Genomic DNA, 26,291 nt, shown 5'->3' with positions numbered 1-26,291 from the left:
TCCAACTCACTTGCTTTTAAGGTTTTTTTTTGACTCCCAGAAATTATTTTGCTTTTAAAAACCATAAGTTGGCAGGTTTCAGCCTTGATTAAGCTTTGGAAAGAACAAGTTTTCTGTTTCTGACTCTCAAGCAGCTTTTCCTGTGACCTAACTTCACCTGATTTTTTTTCCATGGATCCCACAGTCGTATGCCAAGTCCTGGGGGGCAGCTTTCAGATGGGTTGAGGGGCAGAACCAGTAGCTATTAGAGAAGGTTATGGGCATGGGGGGATTTCAGGTCTGCAGTCTGCACCCCATCCTACTCTAGGAGACTCCCTGGGGAAGGAGGTGCCACTTTCCCTTCAAGGTTTAAAAGAAAGATGTTCCAAACTGTCTTCAGTGAAAGATTTTAGACTTCGGGATAAAAGTATATTTTTCCCCGCCCTTCAGAAAATATTCACTTAGGTCACATCTGTTTTGGCCGTCAGTGGGCACATCTACACGTGCACATTTACACTGCACTGTAACCAAAAATGACTGCACGGTACGGCTGCATCTACATGTGCGCACCCGTACTGCGCAGTAACTAAAGCGACTTATGCCGACTTGGGTGTAAACTTGATACCTGCAGGTATCAAATCTCCGCTTGATTAGTGACTGTGCAGTAATGCACGTGTAGATGCCTTACTGCACAGTAACACTGTGCGTGTGGACTGACTGGGGACTAACTCTTGTCTAGAAAGCTCAAAACTGCCGGTGTGTGGGAGGTGAAGTTCTCAGGGACTGGGGGGCTGCCCTCAGCCCCTGCTACAGCCCCTTGCTCTCCAGGGGCCTTGGAGGAGGCTCAGTTTGTCTCTGCATCGTTAGTTTGTCCCAGTAGGAAATTCAGCTCATCTATCTATCTATCTATGAAAGAGTTAAGTTTTTCATATTGCCAAAACTTAGACTTTAACACCAAAAATCATGAGAGTTGGCGACGCTGGACACAACTTCCCCCCCCCCCCCGCGTCCCCCCCCGCAGCCCCTCCTGCAATTCCCTGCACATACCCAGGACCCCACAGCCACATGGCTGCACCACCCAGGGCACACAGACCCCCCTGGGCACCGCCACCCCCAGCACTGCTGGTACCCCTCGTGCCCCCCAGCCCTGCTGGTGCCCCTCACTCCTGACCCACTGCCCACTGCAATGCCCGCCCCATCCCTGGAAGCACAGCTGCTGCAGAATCGGAGGCAGAGCAAGCCCCAGGGGCTGCAGAGGAGGCTCCAGGCCACGGGGACCCCGCACCACCCCTGCCTCTGTGCCCCCTGCCCTGCCGGGCTCGGGGCGGAGCAGGATGTGATGCTGCAGCCGGGGCGGGCCAGGTCCTGCGCTCCCATCCGCAGCCTGAGGTCAGTGAGATGCAGCCCGGAGACTGGCCCTTGCTCCCGCAGGGTGGGTATGTGGGTCAGGAGTGGGGGGGCACCGCTGGCCTGGGGGCAGAGGCTGCAGGTTGGGAGTGAGGGGCACCGCTGGTCTGGGGGCAGAGGCTGCGGGTTGGGAGCGAGGGGCACCGCTGGTCTGGGGGCAGAAGCCGCAGGTCGGTTGTGTTTGGGGCACCAGCAGGGCTGGGGGTCGGGAACGAGGGGCACTGGTTGGGGTGGGGGCTGCGGATGGGGAGTGAGGGTCCCCAGCAAAGCAGGTGCCAAGGCTGGGTTGGGGGCTGCAGAGCGGGCATCCTTCCATGTGCCAGGATAGGGGAGGTGATGGCTCCTAAGGACATCAGTGCCTTTGGGGGAGTTTCTTGGGCAGAGCAGGAGTGCAGCCAAGGCCTGTGTGGACAAACCAATTGGGGCTGACGGGAGGCCCTGGCCAGCTGCGAGCCACGTGGGTTCCCGCGAGGATGTGGCAGTGGACTTGAGGCTGCCCACGGAGCCGGGGGAGGGTGTGAGGGGTCTTCTGGAGAGTTGTGGGGCTGGCAGGACCAGCGCAAGGGCAGCTTCCTGCATCAGGGCTGGCCCATGAGTTGTGGTCCTGGCTCCCCAGTTGCCTGCTAACATCTGTGTTGCCTCCTTTCCCACCGGCCAGATGCTGCTGACAGCCCCCCGTGTGACAGCAGGGTAGTAGGAGCTGGGGCTGGGCCTCCCCTGGCAGAGGAAATGACTGCTGAGCTAATGCCAGCTCCAGATCTGGGAGCCCCCTGTCCAGCCCTGATGGACCCAGAGCTGCCCATGGGGGACGAGGTCCCCACCCCGGAGATGTGGCGCCAGCGCTTCCGGTGCTTCCGCTACCAGGAGGCCGTGGGACCGCGGGAGGTTCACAGCCGTCTGCGGGAGCTGTGTCGGGGCTGGCTGGAGCCCCAGCACCGCACCAAGGAGCAGATCCTGGAGCTGGTGGTGCTGGAGCAGTTCCTGGCCATCCTGCCCCAGGAGACGCGGAGCTGGGAGTGGGGACACGGCGTGCAGGCTGTGACCATGGCTGAGTGGTTTCAACTGGGGTCAGCGGAGGACGAGACCCTCCAGGTGAGAGCATTTCACCCTGCTCATCGATGCTGCCTCCCCGTCTCCACGTGCTGGAAGGGATGGCTGCATCTCCTTGTGTTTGGGGGAGCCTCAATCCCACCCCATCTCTCCCAAGGGACTTGTTTGTCTTGTCCCCAGGTCACAGTGTGCGTGAAGGTCAAGGACACGGCCTCAGACAAGATGGGAAGTGCTGGGGCACTGTGGGAACCTCTCGGCTCCCAGCCACAAGAGTCACAGCCGCCTCCTGAGCACCTGCTCCTGGAGAAGCCGGGATGCGGTGAAACTCCAGGGCCTGATGTCCCAAAAGACAAGCCCCCACCTGGGTGGGAATCAGGTGATGTGGCAGGGGCCTCGGTCTTGGTGCTCGAGTGGCTGCCCAGCACTCAGGCTGAATCTCTGTCCCTGCCCAAATCTGTATAACCACAGCCACGCTCTCTACTAGCGGGCAGCAGTCCGGATGAGGGACCCTGGCCATTTTTTATCACATGTCTGCTGCATCTAGCAGAAAAACCCTGCATCTTGTTTGCATTTGTATTGCCACCAAGAGAAGCGTCACGGGAGGGGGAAATGCCAGCCCGACCCCAGTGCAGCATCGGTCCGAGCGCGAGCAGAGGATTCAAGGTGGGGAAATAGGAGCTATGTGAGCAGGAGAGCTGCAGAAGAAAGGCTCGCTGGATGAGCTGAATGCTAAGACCTTTAAAAAGGTCCTTTAAAAAGGAGGCAGCCAGCGGTACCTGTGCCGGCTCTGACTTGATGCTCTGATCACCACTCTGAATCCCTGGGACTTGTCTCCAACTTTTTGGCTGGGGAGGTCTATTAAAAGCTGTGGGACTTGGACTCATCCTTCTTACTCTTCTTCCACACGTTGGGAGAAGGTGCTTGCCAGCATGGGAATAACAGCGGGTTTCCTTCCCCACCCAACAGGTGCAGCAACCCTAAGCAAGGTGGAGGAGCAATGTCCTGAGGAAGGGCCTGCAAACCTGGAGCTGCTGGCAGTGTCCCCAGGGAGACTGGGGGAGAGGGGATCCCTGACACCTGAGCCTGGCCAGCTGCAGAAGAGACAGGGCAGGCCTCCAAAACAGGAGGTGAGCCAGGCACTAGCTGCAGTTGGAGATGTGAGTGCAGCTGGGAGGAGACAGGAGTTTGCGGGCGTGGGGAGACTCGAAGATGCATTGGTGTCTGAGGCTGCATCCCCCCTGAGCCAGGCGTGAAGCCTCTGGCAGAGCAGGAGCTTGCTCCTAGGGTGCCTGGTCAGAGTCAGCAGAGCTAGGACTTCCTACTCCTAGAAACGCTGCCTCGAAAAACCGGTCCAACACAACATTGTCAGATTGTGCACAGCATGACAGCCCCTCTGGGTGCTCTGTGACCCCCAGGCAGCGCCAAAAGGCAATGGTTGGTGATCGCTGCAGCTGAGCCCAGCAAGTTCCCTCTGTGCATCCAGGGCTGGGAAGCACAAATGCCCTTGCTGAGGTAGAAATTCAGCAGAGAGGTATCCCGTGTTGCATGGGGACAGGCCATTCCAGCTTTCAGGGCTCCCCAAACTTGCCCTCATCATGACCCCACTTATGGCCCTATTTTCTCAGCATGACCCCTCATTCCCAACCCACAGCCCCCCATGGCTCCATCTGCTGCTGATGCAACCCCATTTGGGATCTTGACCCTCGGTTTAGGAATTGCTGCTCTAGGCCCTGCTTAGCTCCCGACTCCAGAAGCCACGTGGGAAGGAGAGGCAGATTTCCAGCCTCAGCATACAAGGCCCTGGAGTTTCCTAGGGAGGTGCCTGGTGGAGGAGGATCAATTCCTCCAGTCAGGGGGTTGTCCCTGTGAGTCACGGCTATGAGAAAAGCTTTTCCAGGGCAGACTCTGCATGCCCTGCATGACGGTCTCTCTGCTGGTGAAGCACCCTATGCCATGAGAGAGAGTAGCTGCCCCAAGGGCTAAAGCCCACCCATGAGCTCCTCTGCCTGCGGAGCAGAGCTGTGTCCCCCTTGCACGTCAGCTGTGCAATGGGAAATGTTGCATCCCACCCTGGCATGGGGAAGGGTGCCCATCTTTGTAGGACGGAGCATGGGTCAGGGCTGTGGGGGTCCGATGGTGTTACCCTTGTGTTTGCAGCTCCCGGAGGCCTTTGAGGACGTGGCCGTGCACTTCACCCGGGCGGAGTGGGAGCTGCTGGACGATGGAGACAAGGGGCTGTACTGGGACCAGATGCTGAGGAATTACCAAGCCCTCGTTTCCCTGGGTAAAGCTCTGGGTCTTGCTTCTCCCTGGTGTGGGTTGAGCTCAGATGTGTTGCAGCCTTCTCCCTTTTTTCCTCGCAGTTTTGTCCTTATCAACTTTTAGCTGGTTGTTTAAATCCACTTCCTCCCAACTGCTTTATCAGCACTCAGGCTTTTCCTGTTTCATATGGATATCTCCTTTACTGGATCCAGCTGCCTTTGCTTGGCCATGCCCATTTTTCCAGCTCCTGCTGTGGTGCTTCTGTATTCAGATATGTCTTTGCAAAATGATCTCCCTTTGCCTTCCCATCATGTTCATATCGTGCCTAATTCGTTGTGCACACAAATTCACCAATGGCTCTTGCCTATTGTGTCCTGGCCAAACATTTAACTAGTCCAGCTTCAGCATTTCAGTGCTTTCTCCTCCTCCAGCTATCAGCCAACTGAAGTGAATGGAGGTGTTGCCACAACCTGCTGCTGCTGCAATACCGAGCTTTTACATTTCCTCCGCTCATTCTCTCGTGTCGTGAGTCTCGGCCTTTTTAAATGCAAGGCACACCTTGGACAAGGCTCTCTCTTAGTTATCACCTGTTTTTTGACTGCAGAAAAATATTACAGCAATTCTCCTGCTGGAACGAACTCTGAAAGCAAGGGGCAATCGTAAAATAAAACGAATAGGTAGTGAGTGTAGAACTTCCTTCTTATTTTCTGTTGTTTTATTTTTCATGCAGCATGTAGTTAAAGGTGGAGCTCATTGCCGCAAGATGTTGCGGACACTGATACTTTAGCCAGATTCAACCAGGGAGTTGACTTGAAGGAAAAGGGCATCTGCAGCTATTGAGTAAGAGAGTAAGAGAGTGAATCCAAAGTTCCCGGACCTGAAATGCCAGAGGTTGCAATTGGGAGACAACCCTGGTCATTATATTTCAGTCTACCTTTCAGCATCCGCTCTGTGCCAGGATGCGACACAGGAGCCTGGGCAAGAAAGATCTATAGTTTGACCCAATACATTGCAGTTCTTACGCCCTGCCCTTCTCAGCGGAGAAACCATCCGCCAGCAGAAAGCTTTTCTTCTGCTGTAGAGAGCCCAGAAAGATCACAGCAGGGCCAAACATTGTTAACACCATGAATTCCCATTGAAAGATCGCTTGTGAATTATGCATACGCACCTAAGGGTGCTAAGACCCTGACTGAAAATCACTGCTGTGATGGCATGCACGCCTGCAATGGAGCCAAGGTACTTCTAACAAAGCATCATTGCACGTTTCGACCCATATTCCTCTCTCAAATCTCCTTCTCCCCAGCTTCTGGCTTCACTGTATTTATTTGGGACCCATGATCAAGCCCAGACAGCCATTCTTTAAAATTTTCTGGTCCTCCTAAAATCTCTCTGTGTGTCAGGAAGTCACCTGCAAACTTCATGAAACCCATAGCATTGGCCATGTACATTGGTGCCTGCCAACTCATAAAAAGAAGTCAGCTCAGTGCAGAGCCCTCATTGAAACCCAAAATTCACTTCCAAAGGACCTTTATTTCCCACGCTTGTTCTGACTGGTGTCATGACCCTGCTTAAACATTTTTTTCTGGATCTACAAAAAACAAGCATAGCGGCTTATTCTTCTTTAAAGTGGCTGAGGATTTCTTTCACGCTGCTTTCTGAACACCGAACTAATGATCGTTCATGTGTGCTCCTCTCCAGTGTGGTTGTAATGACATTTTCCTTCATTTTTGACTACTGGTTAAGTCATTTTTCTCCCTCATACAGGTTTTCCTTGTTGTCAACCTGTCATTGACTCTTTACTTCCAGGACGCAACCCTGTGAACCGTCAATGAGAATAAACCCATTTCCACTTGTCTGCGTGGAATTATGCATAGGATAAATGATGTCTGTTCAGGAGCGTGTTTGGTCTCTCTCTTTTCCATTAGGTATCCTGAACATATAGAAAAGCTTCCTCTTTCTTCTTCATTAGTACATCACAGACCACTGCATGTCTACACATGTTCTGTGATGCTACTACGACATGCATGTCCTGTGCATACTCCTGAATGATTCATGCCTTATTTCATGTGATCATTTTTTCACCGAGTTGGGTGACAGGAGCCATCATCTCCTGAAGGTCTTTTGGACCTTAAATGTTCACCTTACGTTCACCCTTGAGTTCCTATTAGGCTGGTTGAGTCTATTGGGTCTGCTCCCCAAATCCCACGCAGGGACTGGCTGGAGGGTCACCAAACTTCACCCTTTCCTCACTTCCCCCAACAGGATATCAAGGTGCCACCCCAGACTTGATCTGCCGCATCCAGCGAGGGGAGGTGGAGCTCTGGGTGGGTGAAGATGAGGAACCTGGAGAAACCTCATGGTCTGAAGGCCTGTCCCCAGGTGAGTCTTGGCGCTCCCCTGCCCCTCACAAACTCAATGCCACTCAGTCCCCACAGTGACAGAGAGAGCTGGAAACCTGAAAATCAGCCCTGACCTTCTTCCACAAGGTCTTGACCCCAAATGGCTCAGCCTGGTACAGCTGTGTGTCCCACTTTGCACCATCTGTGATGTGGGGACAAGCAACTGTTCTCTTCTCCCCTGATTAGGGCTCTTGGGACATGAAAACCCCCTTCATCCCTTCAGCAATGACTCCCCTCTCCTTTCTCTCTGAAGACTGAGCCCCAGACCCCTGGCTAAGGGGCTCTCATGCAGAAGAAAGGGAGTTGCACAATGCTTGGGCCAATTGTTTCAATTGTATGCACAAATCAGGTACTTGTAGGCTTCAATGTCCCTCTTCACTCAATGGTGTGAAAGCTGATCCTCCAGTGCAAGGTGGCTTTACCTCCACAATGCCGTCTGGTTGGAAATGCTACAAGGCAGCTATCCGAGCTGGCAGTCATGCCAGGTTGTAGGCAGCCAGGTCTGGGAGAAACTCGAGTCCTGGGGGGCAGCAGCTGGGGTCAGGAGGAGCGTACCCAGTCCAAATGTTGGGAAGCCCTGATGCCAGAAGACAGGAGATTCATCCAAAGGGCCAGTTTGGAGACCTGGAGGGCTGATCCGGGTGCAGAGGGATGAGCCTTGCGTCGAGTAGCCAAGAGGTCCGGCTGGGTGTCGGGTTGAAGAGGAGGCCAGGTTGGGAAGCTGAAAGATCAGGCAGACTGTGGGGTCTGAGGATGAGCCGAGGCAGGGAGCAGAGGCATCAATCAGAGACACGAGCCAGGGTCGCCTGGATACTTTCTTTTCCGAGTCAGGGGTTTATACTGGAAGCGGGGAAAGGCCAGTTGACTCTGGCCGGCCGCTGTGGTGGCATGGAGTGGGCAGGTGGCTAGGCCCAGATGGAGGGCACTGGCCACCTGCATCCAGCTGGTATGTTTAGCTGGGGAGGTGGCAGCCTGGGATGAGCACGCTGTGTTTGAGACCATGGTCTGACATCTGCAGAAGCGTTGGCTAGTGCAGGCAGGAGCTCTGCTGCCTGCTGATCTGCTCCTATTGCTGAGGTTAACTTCAAGCTCCCCTCCATAACTTTCAGGAGCATGAAGGCAGCACTTAAGACCTCACGTTGTAGGGACGGTCTTCCAGTTGTAGGGGTCATTCACAAGCTTTTGTGCTTGGCCGGGTGTAAACACCTCAGCGTGTCCCCCAGGACTCCTGCTTTCTGCTCCACCTTGCAGCACAAGCATTAAAAGCTATCCTGTGGCCCAGACTCCTCTTTCTCATAGAGTTACTAGGATCCAGCCATACACTTGGGAACAACCCAGGACAGGGAAATAGCACTGGTTTCTCTTTGCCAGTGGGACAGGGACTAATTTCTGCGCTCCCTTCTCCACTCAGCAGATCCTGGGACACTAAGCAGAGCTGAGCATCAGTCTCCTGCCAACCTGAAGCTGTTTCCAGCTAGAAACCAGCTCCCCACCCAACAGGGACAGATAACAGCGGAGACCCACAGGAGCCCTGCATGCACAGAAGGATTTGAAGGGCTGAGAGACCTGAAGAGCCCCAAGGGCAGGGTTCAGAGTGGGCATGGGTCCTATATATGCGGAGAGTGTGGCAAGAGCTTTGGGGACCTCCAGGAACTTGGAGCTCACAGGGGACCCCTGGGAAGGGAGAAGGACTACCCCTGCGCCGAGAGCTGGAGCAGCTTCCAAGAAAAAGACCATCTCATCCAGCAACAGAGAACAGAGCCAGGACAGAACTCCTGTCTCTTCCCCGAGTGCAGGCAGAGCTGCATCTCCCTGAGCGACCTCCAAATCCACCAGCGCATGCATGTGGGGGACAAGCCGTACCGCTGCAATGAATGCAGCAAGAGCTTCACCAGGCGGTATCATCTCCAGGTGCACACGCGCGTGCACACGGGGGAAAAGCCATTCTCGTGCCCCCAGTGTGGCAAGAGCTTCACCAAGAACTCCGCGCTGACAAAACACTGGCGCGTGCACACGGGGGAGAAGCCGTTCTCCTGCCGGCAGTGCGGGAAGAGCTTCAGCGACAACTCGACGCTCACGGGCCACCTGCGCGTGCACACGGGGGAGAAGCCCTTCTCCTGCTCCCAGTGCGGGAGGAGCTTCACCAAGAGCTCCACGCTCACAAGGCATCTCCTGGTGCACACGGGGGAGAAAAGGTTTTCCTGCAGCCAGTGCGGGAGGAGTTTCACCCACAACTCGACGCTTACCAAGCACCTGCGCATGCACACGGGGGAGAAGCCGTACGGCTGCGGGGAGTGCGGGAAGCGTTTCCGGCAGAGCGCCGGCTTGACGAAGCACCAGCGAACCCACCAAGACAAGACCAGGGGACAGCTTCTTCCATCCTCCCTTTGCAATGGAGAGGGGAGCCCCACACCTGGATGTTAATGCCCCCTATTCCTCCTCTTGTTCAATAAGGGGGTTTTCCCCACTGGTGGCTGTAGCTTGCACAGAGAAGACAACAGCACCAATGAAGACAAGGTGCATAGAAGATAAAAGCCTGAACTTAGATATCCTGCTTTGGATCCCAGTCCCAGGCTACCACACGTATGCACAGCAAGGTGACCCTTGCTACTCTTGTCTCTGGCATTAGGACATTACCATTGTGCTCTGTTCTGTACCTTCCTCGATTGTCTTATCAAGTTGCATATCAACAGAGCAGGGCTACTGGGTCTGGACCAGGTTGGACAAGACACTTGATACAGGACAAGGGGAATATCAATAAATCATAGATTCATAGAAAATAAGGATTGGATGGGACCTCCGGAGGTCATCGTTCAACTGGAATCTCCGTCCTTGGAAGTTTTTAAGACCCGACTAGACAAAGCCTTGGTTGGGATGACGTAGCTGGGGCTGGTCCTGCTTTGAGTAGGGGGTTGGACTAGATGTGACCTCCTGAGATCTAGTCCAAACCCCTGCTCAAAGCAGGACTATCCACAACTATCCGCTCTTCTTCATCACTTTGTCTCAAACAACTCCTGCCCACCACCGCCATCCTTGCTGTTGACTGCTTTGCTTGTTGCCTGCCAAGATAGCCCGTTCCTCCCCTGGGTCGAACAGCATATATGTGGATGTGAAAACCAGGAGGAATAAGCAAGATGAGCTGGAAGCTGCAGCCTGTGAAAGTAACTGTGATCATATTGGTATCACAAAGACCTGGTGGGACAGCTCTTGTGGCTGAAATGTCAGCAATGGGTTTCATCTACACGTTCATTAGTGCGCTTTAGGTACTTGTGCCCAAAATCTTGCAATTAAAGAATTTATTTTGCAGAAACCTGGTTGGTTTAATAAAAGATTTTGCCTCTACCACAAGTTCTGATTCCATAGATCCTGTGCATTTAGTTTAGTATTCGCTTAATAAAGTACTAACTAAATGCACAGTACCTAGAGTTCCTGCTCAGTAGTGCCGGCACAGCTATTTAGTGATGCTTATTGCACGTTAGCCTAATAACACTGCACAGTAGGCTATTAGCACGGTTTGAGCTGTGACATGCTACTGCACAGTGTTATTAGGCTAATTGTCTTGTGTAGACATGATGACTGAGAGTTAATGCTTTGTTTCAGAAGGATGGGGTTGGGAGAAGAGGTGGTGGAGTTGCCTTGCACATCGAAAGCACATCCAAGAAGACAGCAAAACAAAATACATATGGGTGGCGATGAAAGGGGAATGATGCAGCATTGATATAATGGGGGGGATTTATTCTAGGCCAGCAGGAGGAGGTGAATGAGGTACTCTTCAAACAGGTGACATAAGATGTATCCAAACCCTGCCTGTTAGACATTATATGCAGCCTTCTTCTTGTTGCTCACCCCAGAGCTGGCTGCATCTTCACTCCAGGGTAAGGGATGCAATGAAGCTGTAAGGAATCGTCAGCGAGCTCTGGTGGTTGGAGCAGGGTGAGCTGGGGACACCTGGCTTCTCTGGGAGGGGAGTGGGGAGTTGTGGGTGGGAGGGGGCTGGATACCTCAGGTCTCTGGTCCATCAGCTAATCCCCATCCTGCAATGTCCGGCCGTGTAATCGGTGGTGACCCTGGCAGGTCAGAGTCTGGCACAAGGACTGCCACATCTGTGGGGTCCCCCATCAGTGAGTCACAATGACTGCCCACTGCTGGGACATCTACCTACCGCTTTCACCTACATGCTAGGTACCGTATGGGCTAAGATTGGGGCTGCACCAGGTAGTGTACAGACCCCCCACTTGGTAACTTCTCTGATCACCATGCAGGAAAAAAACACAGCTTCCCCAGCATTTTAACCTGTCCCTCTGGACCTTGAATCACCCGGGCAGTGCTTCCACACTGAGCCCCCTGCCCAGAGGGCAGCGGAGCCTGCTCACCTTCCCTGTTTCCACCACTGCCCTGGAGAAGTTGCCTGTGATGACAGCTGCCCCCATCAATCAGGGAAAAGGCTAGAGGTGAAGGAAAGAAATGGGGTTAGGAGTATCATGAGGGTAAGGGTTTTGGTAGGGGTGGGGAGAGGATTAGAGATAGGGCTCGGTACAGGTAAGGATTATGTTCTGGTTGGGGGTATCATTGCCTATCCTTTATTAGGTTGCCTGCCCCCTCCTTGCAGAGGGGTCAGCTTGCTCTGGCCTCAGCCCTGCAGCATCCAGTCCTTCCTGCACAGCATTTTGGGCCCTGATCCTGATCTCTGAAGCCCCTTGCTCCCCCAAGCCATGCCAGTGCCCCTCACTCCCAAGCCACGGTCCCCTGCCCCCACCCAGCCCTTGCTGTGATACCCCTCACTCCTGACCCACACCCCTCTGCCCTCCCAGTCCTGTCCATGCCCCTCATCCTGACCCACAGACCCCCACCCCCCTGCCCTACCAGTGCCTCTCACTCCTGACCTACATCCCCTTGCCCCCAGCCCCCAGGGGCTGCTCCAGAAGACAAGTCCCCTGGCCCAGGTGCAGCATAACGTCATGTTTGCAACTTTGCCTTCTGCATCCCAGAAATGCCCTCAGCCTGCAGTGAGTCAGAGGGCCAGGGAGAATCACCAGGAGAAGGCGGCTTTAAGGCAGGGCAGGGAGCAGCAGCAAAGTATGACCTGGGCCAAGGGCATGCAGATGCTTTGTAACATCAAAAGTCTGCACTTACACTAAAGCTGGATGCAAACCAGCTACAAAGTTGTTACACATTTTCCCACAGGAACTTTGTAGCGGGTTGGCTGTTTTTGTACCTGGATGGCCATTTTTATGGCACGATCAAGACTTGTTACCTGCAGCCAAGCTACATTATGGAGCAATTCATCAGCCACCTGTGTAACCATTACTTTGCACTCATGGCTAGTCTTACCAGTACTCTGCATGTGTGGGCAGTCTAAATGTATTGCATGATTCAGCCGTCAAATGCAAAATATATGTAATGTGTAGAAGGGGCCAGAAACTGATGTGAGCTCATGGGCCAGTGAATGGAGTGCGAGTGCCAGAGTCCCCTCTTTCTCTTGCTTTCAGGTTAGTTTTCCAAGGAGCTGGAACAGCCCAGATACTCAAGGGTCTTCCCTTCCTCCTGGCCCCAGAGAGAGAGTTATAAGACTGAATGGTTTTTTAAATGCCCATGTTGTTCCAATTTAAAATATCAAAAGTGAAGTCCGGTGAAATGGTTAGAATAATTTATTTGGGGAAAAAAACTAGTTACGGGGTGCAGTCAAGCCACCCCCTGGAGCAATGCATGCATAAAGCAAAGATGATGCTTCAATAGGTTTTTTCCAAGCTTGTTGGGTTGCAGTGGGGATATAGCCTTGGAGGCTGTTTCAAGACCCAGCCTGTTCCCTGCACCATTTGAGGGTAGGCCTGGACAACCACGTGGCCCCTTTGTGTGGGTGAGCCTAGAGGGTGCAGCACTGGGGCAATGGGGTGCACTCCTGGATTTCCCCCCGCCCGTGATAAAAATCCACTATTGTCTCCTCTCCTGCAGGCGTGGGCACCATGCAGCCAACAAGTATGCAAAAGCAGGTATCAAATTTGGGCACAAATAGCTGAAGCACATTAATGCACGTGTCGATGCATTAAGGCACATTAATGCTGTGTATGGACTGACTTGGCACTAACTTGAGTCTCACATCAGTCTGCACACATGGCGTGAATGAGCTTTAAGGCATGCATGTGTAGACATGAGCCTAAATTGCATTAAGCTAATGCGCATTAAATTTAGGTGCGCCCAAATGCAGGTGTAGACACGCCCTGGGAATAAGGAACCGGGAATAATGAACCACCTTCAGGCTCATCCATAACACTCCTAAATAATTTCTCCTCTTCTCTCCCCTCCGAGAGCCCCCGCCCCCTTGCTCCAAAACCCCCCTTGTTACAAATGTAAGGAGCAGGGGAGGTGGCTGCGGCCATGCAGAGGGTTCAGGGGCTCCAGGCCAGGCCTGGGTGCTGCTTGGTCCATCTCGGAGGGGGGGTTGGGAGCAAGGGCTCAGGCTCTGTAGCACGGTGGCAGCGAGGCAGTTAATCTCTGCAATGCTGGGAGGAAGTGGTGGAGCAGGGGCGGAGGCACACAAGACCTTCCTGCGCCTTCCATGGCAGCAGGGCTGCTGGTAAGGAGCAGCCCAAGGTGGGACAGGGCTGCACCTGGCTGCAAGGAGCAAGTGCAGGGGCTGCAGGTTGGGAGCGCGGGGCACCGGCGGAGCTGGCGAGGCCGGGGACTGCGGGTTGGGAATGAGGGGCACCCCCTGGGCTGGGGAGCGTGGGTTGCTGCAGGCATAGCGGGGGGGTGTCTGGAGTTAGGGGTGCCCCTGGGGAGCCAGAGCCCTGTAGGATGCAGGAGGTCCTGCCTGCCTTGGGGGATGGGATGGGGATGGGGGCTGAGGCCAGACTGTGGGGCTGCAGGTGGTGGAAGGCGGTGTGGGTCTGGGGTAGCGGGGGTGCTGCATGGGGCAGGGTGTGCAGGGCTGGACAAGCCGGGGTCTCGGCAAGGACGCGGGATGCTGACTCCTTTGTTCCCTGGGCCTCTCGGCGGGTCAGGCAGAGCCTCCCTCCCCTTCCCCTTCCCCTTCCCCTTCCCCTTCCCCCTCTCCCTCCAGCCTTTGTGTCCCAGCCTCTGCCTCCCTATGCAGGCTCGCCACCTCCTTTCAGGCCTTTGCTGCAGCCAGCCCTAGCCCACTGATGAGCTTGTGCCACAGCATCCCTTTTGCATCCACCCACTCTCTCCATCCCACCCGCCACGGCCCGCATGTCCTCTGCTGCGGCCAGCTCCAGCTCAGGGAAGCTGACGCTACACTTCTGTCTGGTTTAGTCTGTAAGGTGGAAATGTGCCCTGCCTCAGGCTGGGCTGAGAGTCAGGAGGGGTCCGTGTGGATGGTAAGGGGGTCGTGGGGGCCCGTGTGGATGGTAAGGGGGTCATGGGGGTCTATGTGTCCTGGGTGGGAGCTTGGGGGAATGATGGGCTGTATTGCACAAGGGAATGGCATCAGCTCCTGAACCTGCTGTTAACAGACCCTGCCAAAGCTAGAGGACATAAAAGCATCTGGTTTCATATCAACAGAGGACAGAGTAGCAGAAAACCAGCGTGTCCTCGATGATGGCCACCTAAGGCAACAGAGCAATGGAAAGGGCAGCACTGGGCTAGACACTGTTACACCCAGATGTCTCTGGGGGCTTTGATTTTCTCCAGATAAGGACAAGAAAAGCCAAAGCAAGTTCCTCTGAGCCCGTTGATCGGGGTGTTATCCATCAGGCAATATTACCCAGAGCAGCAGAGAATACACAGACATACTCACTACCGGTGGTGAGGTCTCAGGCCTCTCAAAATACGTCCTCAGGGTCTGAGGCAAAACCCAGACTGCCACCTCTCTCCTTTTCTACAGCTCAGGTTCAGATTTATGTATCCCTGCTCCCTTTCCTTTGAGAGAAGGATCCCTTGGCCGGTTCTGCAGGGAGCTGGGAAATGCATCCTGGTCTGTGACCGCTCTTCTTTGCTTGCTTAGCATCGGGTGTGAACATGAGCATAAGTCTGCAAGCTTACAAACAACAGCTTTTTTGCAACGATTCAGTTGGTCTAATAAAAGATATCGCCTCCACCCAAAGAGTTCATCACCTTTAGCATTAGCCTGCCCTGGCCTAGGCATCTCAGGCCCCTTGAAACTGCCCTTACATGGCTTCTCTCACATGCTAAACCTGGTGATTCAGACTGAACGTCTTCTGAGATCAGAAGACCTGGGAGGAGGGAGGTAGTGACCCACCCAGCACAGCCAAAAGGAGTTGGGGGTGTTCAGGATTACCTGATAACAGCCATTTCTTCAGTGAGACGAAGCTCAAAAAGGACTCCTACAGAAAGTGGAAACGAGGGGCAAATAAAGAGTCGTGAGGACAGGCAGGGAGGAAGGCTGAGGCACAATTTGAGATGCAGCTGGCAAGGGACATAAAAGGCAGTAAAAAGGGATTCTGTTCGGCCTCTTGCGGTCTAGGAACAAGTGTAGGGAGTATCTGAAGTCCCCGATGACGGAGGATGCTTGCCTGTAGCATCTGGGGGCATCCGAACCCCAAGACCTTTGGGCTTGAGCCTGCACGTAGGATGCCTGCCAAAGGATTTAGGAGCATCTGAAGTCCCAGGGTGATGGGTCTGGGATGGAGGATGCTCGCCGGTTGTAGCGTCAGACGTGATGGTTGGAACAATTGAATTCTGCTTGCTCAAATGAGATGATTTTTGGCATGACTGAGTTCTGCTCAATTGATACGATTGGGAACTGATTTGGCTAATTCGATCTGGAAAACAAAATATATTAAGAAAACAAAAAAGGGAGGTGGGGGGGGGGGGTTCTGCAGGAATGGCAAGAAGAAGAGGAAGACCAAAGATGTCATAGGTCACTTGGGGAATGGGGACTGCAATCTAGTCACAGACAGTTCAAAGGCAAATTATAGCATTTAATACCTTTTATACTTCTTTTTGCACATCTAGGGGCAGAGGTAGAGGGCAGTAGGCAGCAGAGAGGAGACAAAGCCTAGAGTACTGGCTGCTGTTTGGAGGCACGGGGATGGGAGTGCTCCTGGCCGGCCTCCTGCCTGCTGTCAGGCCACTTGGGTCAGTCTGACCTCGGTATCTGGAAAGATTATGGAGTGATCCTGCCTGGCCTCCTGCCTGCTGTGGCTGTTGGGGTTCAGGCTGCTCAGGCCGGGTGCTCTCGGAGGCCGTTGCTTGCAACCAGACTCCTGGAGCTTAGGTGTGATGCAGAAAGATCCAAATCAAGTCAGCAGGCTCAGATGGGATGCACCCAAGGGTACTCGCTGGAAAGAATTGGCCGAGGGAATTTGAGAGCCATTGGCTATCATCTTTGACAACTCATTAAAGTTGGGTGAGGTCCCAAAGGATGGGAAAAGGGCAAATATATTGCTCATCTTTAAGAAAGGGAAGGAGGATCTGGGAAACTATAGACCAGTCAGCCTGACCTCAGTAACTGGAAAGATCATAGAGCACATCTTCAAGGAATCCACTGTGAAGCACCTAGAGGAGAACAAGGTGATCAGGGAAAGTCAACATTTATTCACTCAGACCCAGACACAGGCATGGATGAACTGGGTGCTGGACAGAAAGGGGACCTGAAAATGAAAAAAAAAAAATTAAAATTGCAAAAAAGAAGTTTTAATATTGCAGATATGTGGGAGTGGCAATGCTATCAATTGAGAATGAACTATTTAAAGACATTGATACCAAAGATAAAGATTCCTGCAAGAAAAAAATCATCTCTGGTAAAGGGGGGCCTGATACTAAAAGTTCACCCGAGGCCACCAGCGCTTTAGGTTCGGCACTATTCACCAAGAGCAAGTCATGCCTGACCCATCTGATTTCTTTTTATGACTGTGTCTGTGGGTGAGAGGAGAGCAGTGGACATGGTATGCCAGGACTTTAGCAAGACTTTTGCTGCTCTCTCCCACAATACTCTCTTTAGCAAGCTAAGAAAATACAAACTGGATGAAAGCATTGTAATGTCCATACAGAGCTGGTTGGATCATCATGCTCTTCAAGTAGGCCTCAATAGCTCCATGTCTAGCTGGAAGGAGGAATCAAATGGGATTCCCTGGGAGTCTATACTGGGTCAGGAATTGTTTAACATCTGCATTAATGATTCAGAGGATGGGTTCGAGTGCACGCTTTTCAAATTTGTAGGTGATTCCAAGTTGGGCAGAAGTGTGCACACTGTGGAGGGCAGGGCTAGGATCCAGAACGACCTGCACAGCCTGGATAAATGGTCTTCAATCAATCAGATGAGATTCAGTAATAATTGCATGCACAAATACAGACTGGGAAATGACTGGCTTGGTTGCAGTTGTGCAGAGAAGGACCTGGGAGTTATGGGGTATCGTAAGCATAAGATGAGCCGACAGTGCACTCTTGTTGCAAAAAAGCCAACAGCATCCTGGGTTGTATTAACTTGCAGATCAGAGGAAGTGATTCTCCCAGTCTATTCAGCATAGGCGAGGCTTCACCTGGAGTATTGCGTCCAGTTTTGGACACCACACTTCAAAATGGTCATGAACAGTTTGGAAACTGGCCAGTGCAGGGGAACCAAAATCATCAGGGGCCTGGGAAATGAGACTTATGAGGAACGGCTGAATAACTAGGGTGATTTAGCCAGGAGAAGAGAAGCCTTGGGTGGGATTTGATAACAGTCTTCAAATAACTGAAGGGTGATTATAGAGAAGCTGGAGATGGGCTTTTCCCTGTGAGTGTAAGGGCCAGGACGAGGAGCAATGACTTCAGGCTGCAGCAGGAGAAATTTAGGCTGGAGCTAGGAGGAACTTTCTGATGATGAGGGCGGTCAAGCACCGAAACAGGCTACCTGGAGAAGTGGTGGCATCTCCATCCTTGGAAGTTTTCAAGAGCAGGGTACACTTGGCCGGGATGGTTTAATCAGGGAAGATACTACCGTGAGCAAAGGGCTGGAGTAGATGCCTAGATACCTCCCAGCCCTACTTTCCTCCGATCCTCTGATCGTGTGACCTGGCACTGACTTGTGTGTGACCTGGCACTGACGTGTGTGTGTGTTGGGGAGGGGGCTTCATGTAACTCAGGCAGGGTGTTCATGGTAGAGCCCAAGGACCCTCACCGGGGCTGCTTCCCGTGACCAACAAAGCCGTGTTTTGGGATCCAGCCTCCTGCCAGTGCCGCATTGCAAGACAGGGAGGGACAATTGCAAAGCCATTTTTATGGGTGAGAAGCAGGTGGGCCATGATCCTGGCTCCTCCATCACACTTTAAAAGCCAAATCTCTGCTTTCCCACAGACGGCCCCAGAGACACGGTGCTGCCAACAGGCTCCGTGCACGAGCGGTGGGAGAGCGAGAGTCCAGGCCCCCGAGCTTCACCAGCACGCAGGATGGCAGCCAAGCTAGGTCCAGCACCGGCCCTGAGCCTCCTGTTGCCGGCACTGGTGCAGCCCTCGGTGAAGATGGAGGAACAGGACTCAGCAGGTCCACCAGAGCCTGTGGCAGGAGCTGAAGGGGCTGGGAACGTCCCTCGTGTCATTGAGGCTGGGACTGCTCAGGAGACCGTGAGCTGGGAGGAGCTGCAACAGGTCAAGCAAGAGCCACAGGAGGAACCAGCCCACCACGGGGAGGGACAGTGGCAGGAAGGGATGCAGCATCTTCCTGCCAAGGTTGGGATGGACACAGTGACCCTGCAGCTGCCAGAGCTGGCCCCCGGAAGCGAGGTCCCCACCCCGGAGATGTGGCGCCGGCGCTTCCGGGGCTTTTGCTACCAGGCGGCCGAGGGGCCGCGGGAGGCGTGCAGCCGCCTGCGGGAGCTGTGCCGGCGCTGGCTGGAGCCCCAGCGCTGCAGCAAGGAGCAGATGCTGGAGCTGGTGGTGCTGGAGCAGTTCCTGGCCATCCTGCCCCGGGAGATGCAGAGCTGGGAGTGGGGACTTGGTGTGGAGACCTGCGCCGAGGCGGTGGCCCTGGCCGAGGGGTTTCAGCTGGGGCACGCGGAGGATGAGAAGCTCCAGGTGAGAGCATTTTACCCCCCAGCATCAATACTGCTGCTCCCATCTCCAAACCGGGTGATGTTCAAATTCACCCCCATTTCTCCCGGTTCCAGCTCCCCAGTAACTTTCTTGCCTTGTCCCCAGGTCACAGTGTGTGTAAAGGTTGAAGACGTGTCCTCGGATAAGATGGCACCCACTGGGGCATTGTGGGAACCTCTTGATTCCTGGCCACAGCAGCCACAGCCCAATCCTGCTCACATGCCCCAGGAGGAGGCAGGATGGGGTGAAACCCCAGGGGTCCAGGATGAGCTGCCTCATGTCCCCAAAGAGGAGCCCCTGCCCCATGAGGAGTCAGGTAACGAGCTGGATTTTGGGCAGTATGTACCTAAAGGACCCATAGTAGCTTTGGGTAGAGCTACTATGGGGCCCTAACGTTGGTGCCCGTGCCTGTTGAGCACCAGGAGTGAGGGATTCACATCTCTCGCTGCGAGTTTGTGGGTTGACAGGGCCCTGATCTTGCATTGGGCATTTCTGGTGTGACAGAAGCAAGCACCTTCTTGCTTGCCTAAGCCCCTGTCCCTTGCTTGGCCTCATAGCGCTGCCAAAGTAAAAATCAATGATCGAGTCCTAGTTGCTCCTCTTATGCCCGCTGTGAGTTCTCTGTGCCCAAGACTTGGCCGATGCAAGTGTCATGGACATGGCTTTTCCCAGCCACTTTTGACTCGTTCATGTACCGTTAAGCCCAGGCCTGTCTCTTGCCGCAGGTTTCTCCAACACAGAGGAGACCTGGGACTCATCCGCAGATGAGAGCTCCATGGGTTGGTTCCCCAGACAAGACCCTTCCCCAGGAGCAGGTAAGAAGCAGCAGTTCTGACCTTTCCAGCAGCAGGAGGCATCGTACATCCACAGAAAACTCCCCCCGAGTGGGTGCGTCTACATGTGCTGTTCCACGTCTAAACTTAATGCACATTATGCTAATGTGCATTAAAGCAATTTAGGTGCGTGTCTACACATGCACGCACTAAGGTGCACTAAGATTAGTCCCAAGTCAACGGACATACCCCGCGTTAATGTGCATTAGCGCGTCTACATGTTCGCTGATGCTTTATGCAGGTATCAAATTTAAGCTCAAACAGCCTAAAATCACCCTTTTAAGGTGTATTAAAGGTGTGTACTTGCACCCTTAATGCACCTCAAATGGGCTAGTGCACATTAAATGTGCATGTGTAGATACACCTAGTGTTTTGTTAAGGAATGAGGCTCCAGCAGATTGGCTTTTCCTCTTCTCCTGATGACCCTCCTAGAAAACTTTTTATTGCCCTGGAGAGGTGGTTCTGGATTTTCTCTGCCCCCTCCCTTTAAAATGTGGAGCCTGACCCTGCGCCGGGGTCCCCTATTGGAATTTGATTGACAATGTCAGTAATTCAGCTAACGGGCCTTTATTAAACCCAAATGCCAAGAGCAGTTAAGCCGTTACTTTAAATGAATGCTCTAAAATACTATCTCTGTGTTAGATCACAGTGTTATAGCCTGACTTAATAACTGTGCCCACACAGTTACAAGTGCTTGATCAAAATATCCATAACTGGTTTCGCAAAAGAGTTTCTGGCTGCCCCATGCTGGCACCTAGCTCATCCTAGCAAAATACCTGTCTCTCCTACCTTCATTTCCTCCACCCCCTGAATCTCAGTACTTCATTTCTCATATAATATAGAGTCCTGTCTCTCTCTGCTTAAACCTTGGTTTTCTGGAAGATGGTTGTGCATGTACTTGGTGATAAAACATCCCATTACCTAATGCACAATATTGCTGTACTTCAGAATTTCTTGCACCTTCATTTCTTCCCATCAAGAGCGATGCTCTGCACTTGTAACATGATGTTGTACTCATTGAGGCTCATCTCTGACTTCATGGACAAGAAAAGAGCTGTGGGATTTGACTTGTCCTTCTCTCTCCTCTCTCACATGCTGTGGCCTGGGGCTGTTTTAGGTGCATGCCGTCACCTGAAAAGAGCAGTGCTTTCTCTTTATCCCCCATGCTATTCTCAAATCTGTGGATTCTCTTGCCCTTCCCCACACCCAGCAGGTGCTGGGGCCCTGAGTAAAGCCTGAAGAAGGGCCTGCAAGCCAGAGATGTTGAAGATGTCCCCAGAGAGATAAGGGCAGAGACCTGAGCAGGGCCAATTTGAAGGGAGGCCCAAAAAACAAAGGGAGAACATGCCAGTGAACAAGACAGTGGCTCTTGCTGGGTGTAGGGGTGCAGCTGGGGCAGTAGTCCAAGAGGAGCCAGGGGTGCAAGGAAGAATTAGAAGAGCTGAGAAACCTGAAGAGCAGCAAGACGAGTCTTCATTTGAGAGAGATGTGTTCAAATTGAGCTGGTGGAGAGGCCCTGGGAGTGGGGAATGGGGCAAGAAGCTCACCGCTGTAAACAAATAACCATGGAAGCCAAGCCTGTAAAGCCAAGGCTTCCCACCTCTCTAAGCAATGCCTTAGTTGCCTCTAAGGCATGCTCCTATACATGTTTTCAGACTGAGGGGCCCAAGAAAGATCCTTTCTGGGTACTCTATGACACGCAGCCAGCCCCAGGGAGCATGGGGCAGGGGTCTCTGCAGCTGAGCCCAGCCAGGTGGCCCCCGAAGCAGCTAGCTTTGGTGAGAACAGATGGTGTCTGTACCGAATCCCAGCAGGGCTCCTCCAACCCAGCCAGTGCTGGACAGCCTCATGGACAGGCAGTTTTCCAGGAGTGAGCAGCGTGCCTGACTGCTGGCGGATAAGCCTATGTAGGAACAACCCCCCAGCAAGTGAAACGCATCTTGGTCCTAGTCTCCTTTCACCGGCATCTACCCAAGACATCCCCAGGACTGATATGTTCTGGCCTGGAGGGTGCCCCTACATCCCCAGATGTGTAATCTGTGCTGAAGTGGATCACAGCACTTGGATTCATAGTGTTGTCTCTGTCAATGGACCATCAGCTCCTTTCTTTTCCTGTTTCCAGACTGATTTTTTGCACTGAATCCCACCTCATCCCAGGCCACTGGGAATCCACATTCCCCCTTCTTGCCCCACCTTTCATTTCTACTCCACTGGCAGATACATCAGGGATGGCTGCAGCAGCCCCTGCTCAGGTGGGACACCAGCAGAAAGGTTCCCATGTTGTCCTGGGGCGGTAAGTCCCCCTCCTTGACTCTAGGCCCTTCCGAGCTCCATGGGAAATAAAGGGAGACTCCTGACACCACCTTGCAAGGCCCTGGAGTTCCTAGGCATGTGTCTGGTGGAGAAGGATAATTCTTGGGGTGCCCTTTCCCAGGCAGGGGTCCTCCCTGTGAGTCACAGCCATGAAAACAGCTTCCCCAGGCTGCCTACACTACTCTGCTGGTGTAGTTATGATGGCAGCATCCTCATTGCAGATGCAGGTGAACATTTACTGCTCAGTAACCAAAATTACTGCACAGTATGGGTGGTATCTACACGTGCATGCCCGTACCATGCAGTAAATACGGCTACTTCTGCTGACTTGGTCATAAATGTGATAGCTGCATCACGCAGGTATCAAATTTACACCCAGTTAATTACTGCACAGTCCACACACAGCGTTAATGTGCTTTAATGCCTGCACGTGTAGAGACCATCCTATTCCTGATTACTGCGCTGTAATTTATTGTGCAGCAAATTTAAGCTGGCATCAATGCACCTGTAGTCCTGCCCAGAATATATGAGCAGGTGCAGCTGCCTGAGCTCTCAGCTGGCATGGCCTAAAGTGGGCAAACATCCTGTTCGCTCAGCAGAACGGTGTCCGTGCCACTCTCTTTGCTGGTCTTCTTCAGTCTTAGCTTCATGAACTTTTGGCTGGTGGTTTATATGCCCCTCCCAGTGTTTCTCACTGATCTGGCTCCTCAATTTTTAAAATTTGTACATCCTTTATTTCTTTCAGATGATTTCACTCAGGTCTTCCGCTTGGTCTGTCTCGTGGTGCTTCCAGATTCAGCATCAATAGTGCGATATTGCATGCAATATTGTGATATCTCTCTTTGCCCTGCCAGCATGTCCATACTCTCCCCCAGTGCCTTATTCATATTCACCAAGGGCGGTTGCGTAGCACATTCGTCTTATGCCTTGTTACCTTTTCAATCATTTTTTGTGAAGTGTTTGCACATTTCAGCACAGACTTTTCAATGCTAATGCCCTTTAATCGAAGACTTATCAGCATCTACTGTTTCAACCCATAGCTTTTCTAGTTCCTCAAGTCATCCTGTAATGACAGTTCAACACAGGATGGAAACCAGATACTAGTAGCTACATTTTTATCTCATCGTTTCCTATGCATTCTTGATAGGATGTGCTTTCTCTCCCGTGACAAAAGTTTGATTGCCCCCCATCTGTCATTGCTTCTCTTCACTTACAAAGTTTATCACTGCTAACTCTCATTGAGAATAAACCCATTTATCAGTATTTTGTCCTAATAATGATATTGATTGGTGTGTTCACAATCTATCTTTTCAATCTGATAGCTCGATATAATATATAAAAGATTTTTCTTCTTTCCGGTACATCACAGATCATTGTATCTCTGTCCACCTTCCACGGTGCTCCTGTTAATTTTATGCCTTTTTTATATCCCGGAGTGCTTGAGGCTTTTATATTTTATAGGAAGATCCTTCTACTTACCTGGTGTTGCAGGTGTCTGTCTCTAGGGCCTTCTGTTTCATCTTTGCTTCATCTTCCCTTTTCCTTCAAGGGCCCCGTAAAAGCTTGAGTCTATTGGCTCTGTTCACCCAAGTTCCAGCTGGGTATTGGATTGACAGTAAGCAAACCTAACCAGACTTTATGCAGTCCCCCAGAGTATCAAGGTGTCACACTAGGATGAATCTTTTTGCATATAGCAAGGGGAACTGGAGCTCTTGGTTTCTGATAAGGACCCAAGAGAAAACTCATGGTCTTGAGAACCGATTCCCAGATTAGCCATGGTAATGTCCTCTGTGCCCTCTCTCTCTTCTCAGAGATGTTCAAAAGCCATCCCATGTGCAAAGTCTCTTATTGTCCCGGAGATTAAACCCCAGGCACCTTGGCAGGGGTCCTCAGCCCTGGAGGGGGAAGCCTGCCTGCAGGGAAGTTATACAGTCTCCTGAATGTCACAAGCCATAGGATTTGAAAAGTCCATCTGAAGGTTAATACCAAGGACTTTATCACACTGTGGGTGCGTCTACATGTGAGCATTTACTGCGCAGTAACTGAAATGACTGTGCAATACATGTCCACATATGCACACCCATACTTCACAATAAATATGGTGATTTATGCTGAGTTGAGCATAAATTTGATACCTGCATCAAGCAGGTATCATATTTATGCCCAATTAGTTACTGCACAGTAATGCACATGTAGACACTCTAATGTGCAGTAACACTGTGTATGGACTGACTTGGGACCAACTTTAGTAGCATGGCACACTGGCCTGCCCCTTCCACCCATCACTCAGGGACTTGAAAGCTAGACCTCTTATTTCTGCTGAAGGAAAAAAGTGCCAGGCTCCTCTCCTGCTCTAAGGTGCATCCCAGAACAGGGCAAAAGCTGTATTTGTCCTTGACCAAAGGGACGGGGACTTATTTCTGGGCTCTCTTCCTTGCCCAGCAGGTGCAGGGACACTGAGCGGAGCTGAGGAGCAGCCTCCGGAGGAAGGGCCCGCCAACCCGAAGCAGCTGAAGACGTCCCCAGGGAAAGCAGGAGCGAAGGCCCTGCCTGGTGGAGCACGCGCCGGGGAGGAGCCGCACCTTTGCGCCGACTGCGGAAAGAGCTTCGCCTGCCTCTCAAAACTGGCCGCCCACCGCAAGATCCACTCCAGGGAGCGCCCCCACCACTGCCCCGACTGCGGGAAGAGCTTTGTGTTCCTCTCCATCCTGGCCAAGCACCGCACCGTGCACACGGGGGACCGGCCGCACCGCTGCGGAGAGTGCGGGAAGACCTTCAAACACTCTTCCAGCCTTTTCCTCCACCGGCGCGTGCACTCGGGAGTGCGGCCACACCAGTGCGGCGAATGCGGGAAGAGCTTCGCCCACTCCTGCAGCTTGGCCCGGCACCAGCACGTCCACTCGGGGGAGAAGCCACATCGGTGCGGAGAGTGCGGGAAGTGCTTTGCTCAACCCGGCCACCTCACCCAGCACCGGCACATCCACTCGGGGGAGAAGCCGCACAGCTGCGGGGAGTGCGGGAAGAGCTTCGTGCGCCGCGGAGACCTGGTCCAGCACCAGCGCGTGCACACGGGGGAGAAGCCGTACCTGTGCACCAAGTGCGGGAAGAGCTTCAGCAGCCTCGGGTACCTGGCTACCCACCGCAAGATCCACTCCGGGGAGCGTCCCCACCGCTGCGAGGAGTGCGGCAAGACCTTCGTGACCCGCTCCAACCTCACCACGCACCAGCGCGTGCACACCGGGGAGAGGCCCTACTGCTGCCCAGACTGCGGGAAAAGCTTCACCCTCTCCTACAACCTGGCCCAGCACCGGCGCATCCACACTGGGGAGAGGCCGTACCTGTGCACCCACTGCGGCAAGAGCTTCCAGCGCCAGGTGCATCTGACCCGGCACTGGCGCCTCCTCATGCAGGAGCAGTCGTAGTCATGTCCACGGTGCTGGAAGGGTTTGGGAGCACCTCCGTCAGCGGCTGGACTTGGGTGAAGGGCCAGTCCTCTCTACCAGGGGTGGGCAGAGATTCACCCTGCTCTCATCCATCAGCAGGCATCTCAGGACCCACTAGGCCCAAAGGCCAGACTGTGAGGTTTGATAGGGGCGGAAAGGGAGCTGATATGCTGGAGGGAGTTATATCAGGACCTGGCTCTACTACTCATCACCTCTCGAAAAAGGGAGCCCAGGGAGGCAGAGCTGTGGGGAACAGGTAGGACTTCAAAAAGAGGTCTAACACACAACACAGTGAGGTCTGATTGAACTCCCCAATGAACGCCACGGGTCTCCTGGCTCCATCCTCTGTGGCAGTACTGGGAGGATGAGCGTGTCCTTCTCGTAGGTCCCAGTGTCCCTACTGGGAAGCTCGTGAGGTACAGTGATATTTCTGGCCAGGAAAGTGTTACCTATCTTCTACCCTGAACCTTGCCAGCCTATATCCTATATTTATAAATGGCTTATTCTAATTTTCTAATAAATGTTTGCTGATTGGTTTTATTTACTTTTTGTTTTTCCACTGAAACTTTTGGGACTGGGCTGAACCGGATCGCTTGTGGCCCTGGAAAGGGCCAG

The 26,291-nt window shown here is 53.0% G+C and overlaps 1 protein-coding gene across 1 annotated transcript; it reads left to right on the top strand.

Moving 5' to 3' along the window:
* Nucleotides 1-1,339: 1,339 nt before the first annotated feature.
* LOC102569172 (uncharacterized) lies at nt 1,340-26,216 on the top strand. Its single transcript, XM_059731306.1, has 12 exons — nt 1,340-1,411; nt 2,045-2,478; nt 2,617-2,812; nt 3,403-3,593; nt 4,594-4,720; nt 6,961-7,077; nt 8,509-9,519; nt 13,588-13,737; nt 18,354-19,069; nt 19,193-19,403; nt 19,813-19,902; nt 24,676-26,216. The coding sequence occupies exons 1-12, from the start codon at nt 1,378-1,380 to the stop codon at nt 25,653-25,655; spliced, it is 4,257 nt and encodes a 1,418-aa protein (XP_059587289.1). The 5' UTR covers nt 1,340-1,377; the 3' UTR covers nt 25,656-26,216.
* Nucleotides 26,217-26,291: the final 75 nt, after the last annotated feature.

Source organism: Alligator mississippiensis, chromosome 7 (genome assembly GCF_030867095.1).
Source record: "Alligator mississippiensis isolate rAllMis1 chromosome 7, rAllMis1, whole genome shotgun sequence".
Taxonomy (NCBI): Eukaryota; Metazoa; Chordata; order Crocodylia; family Alligatoridae; genus Alligator; species Alligator mississippiensis.
The sequence above is the reverse complement of the archived record's forward strand: the minus strand, read 5'-3'. Positions and strand labels throughout refer to the sequence as shown.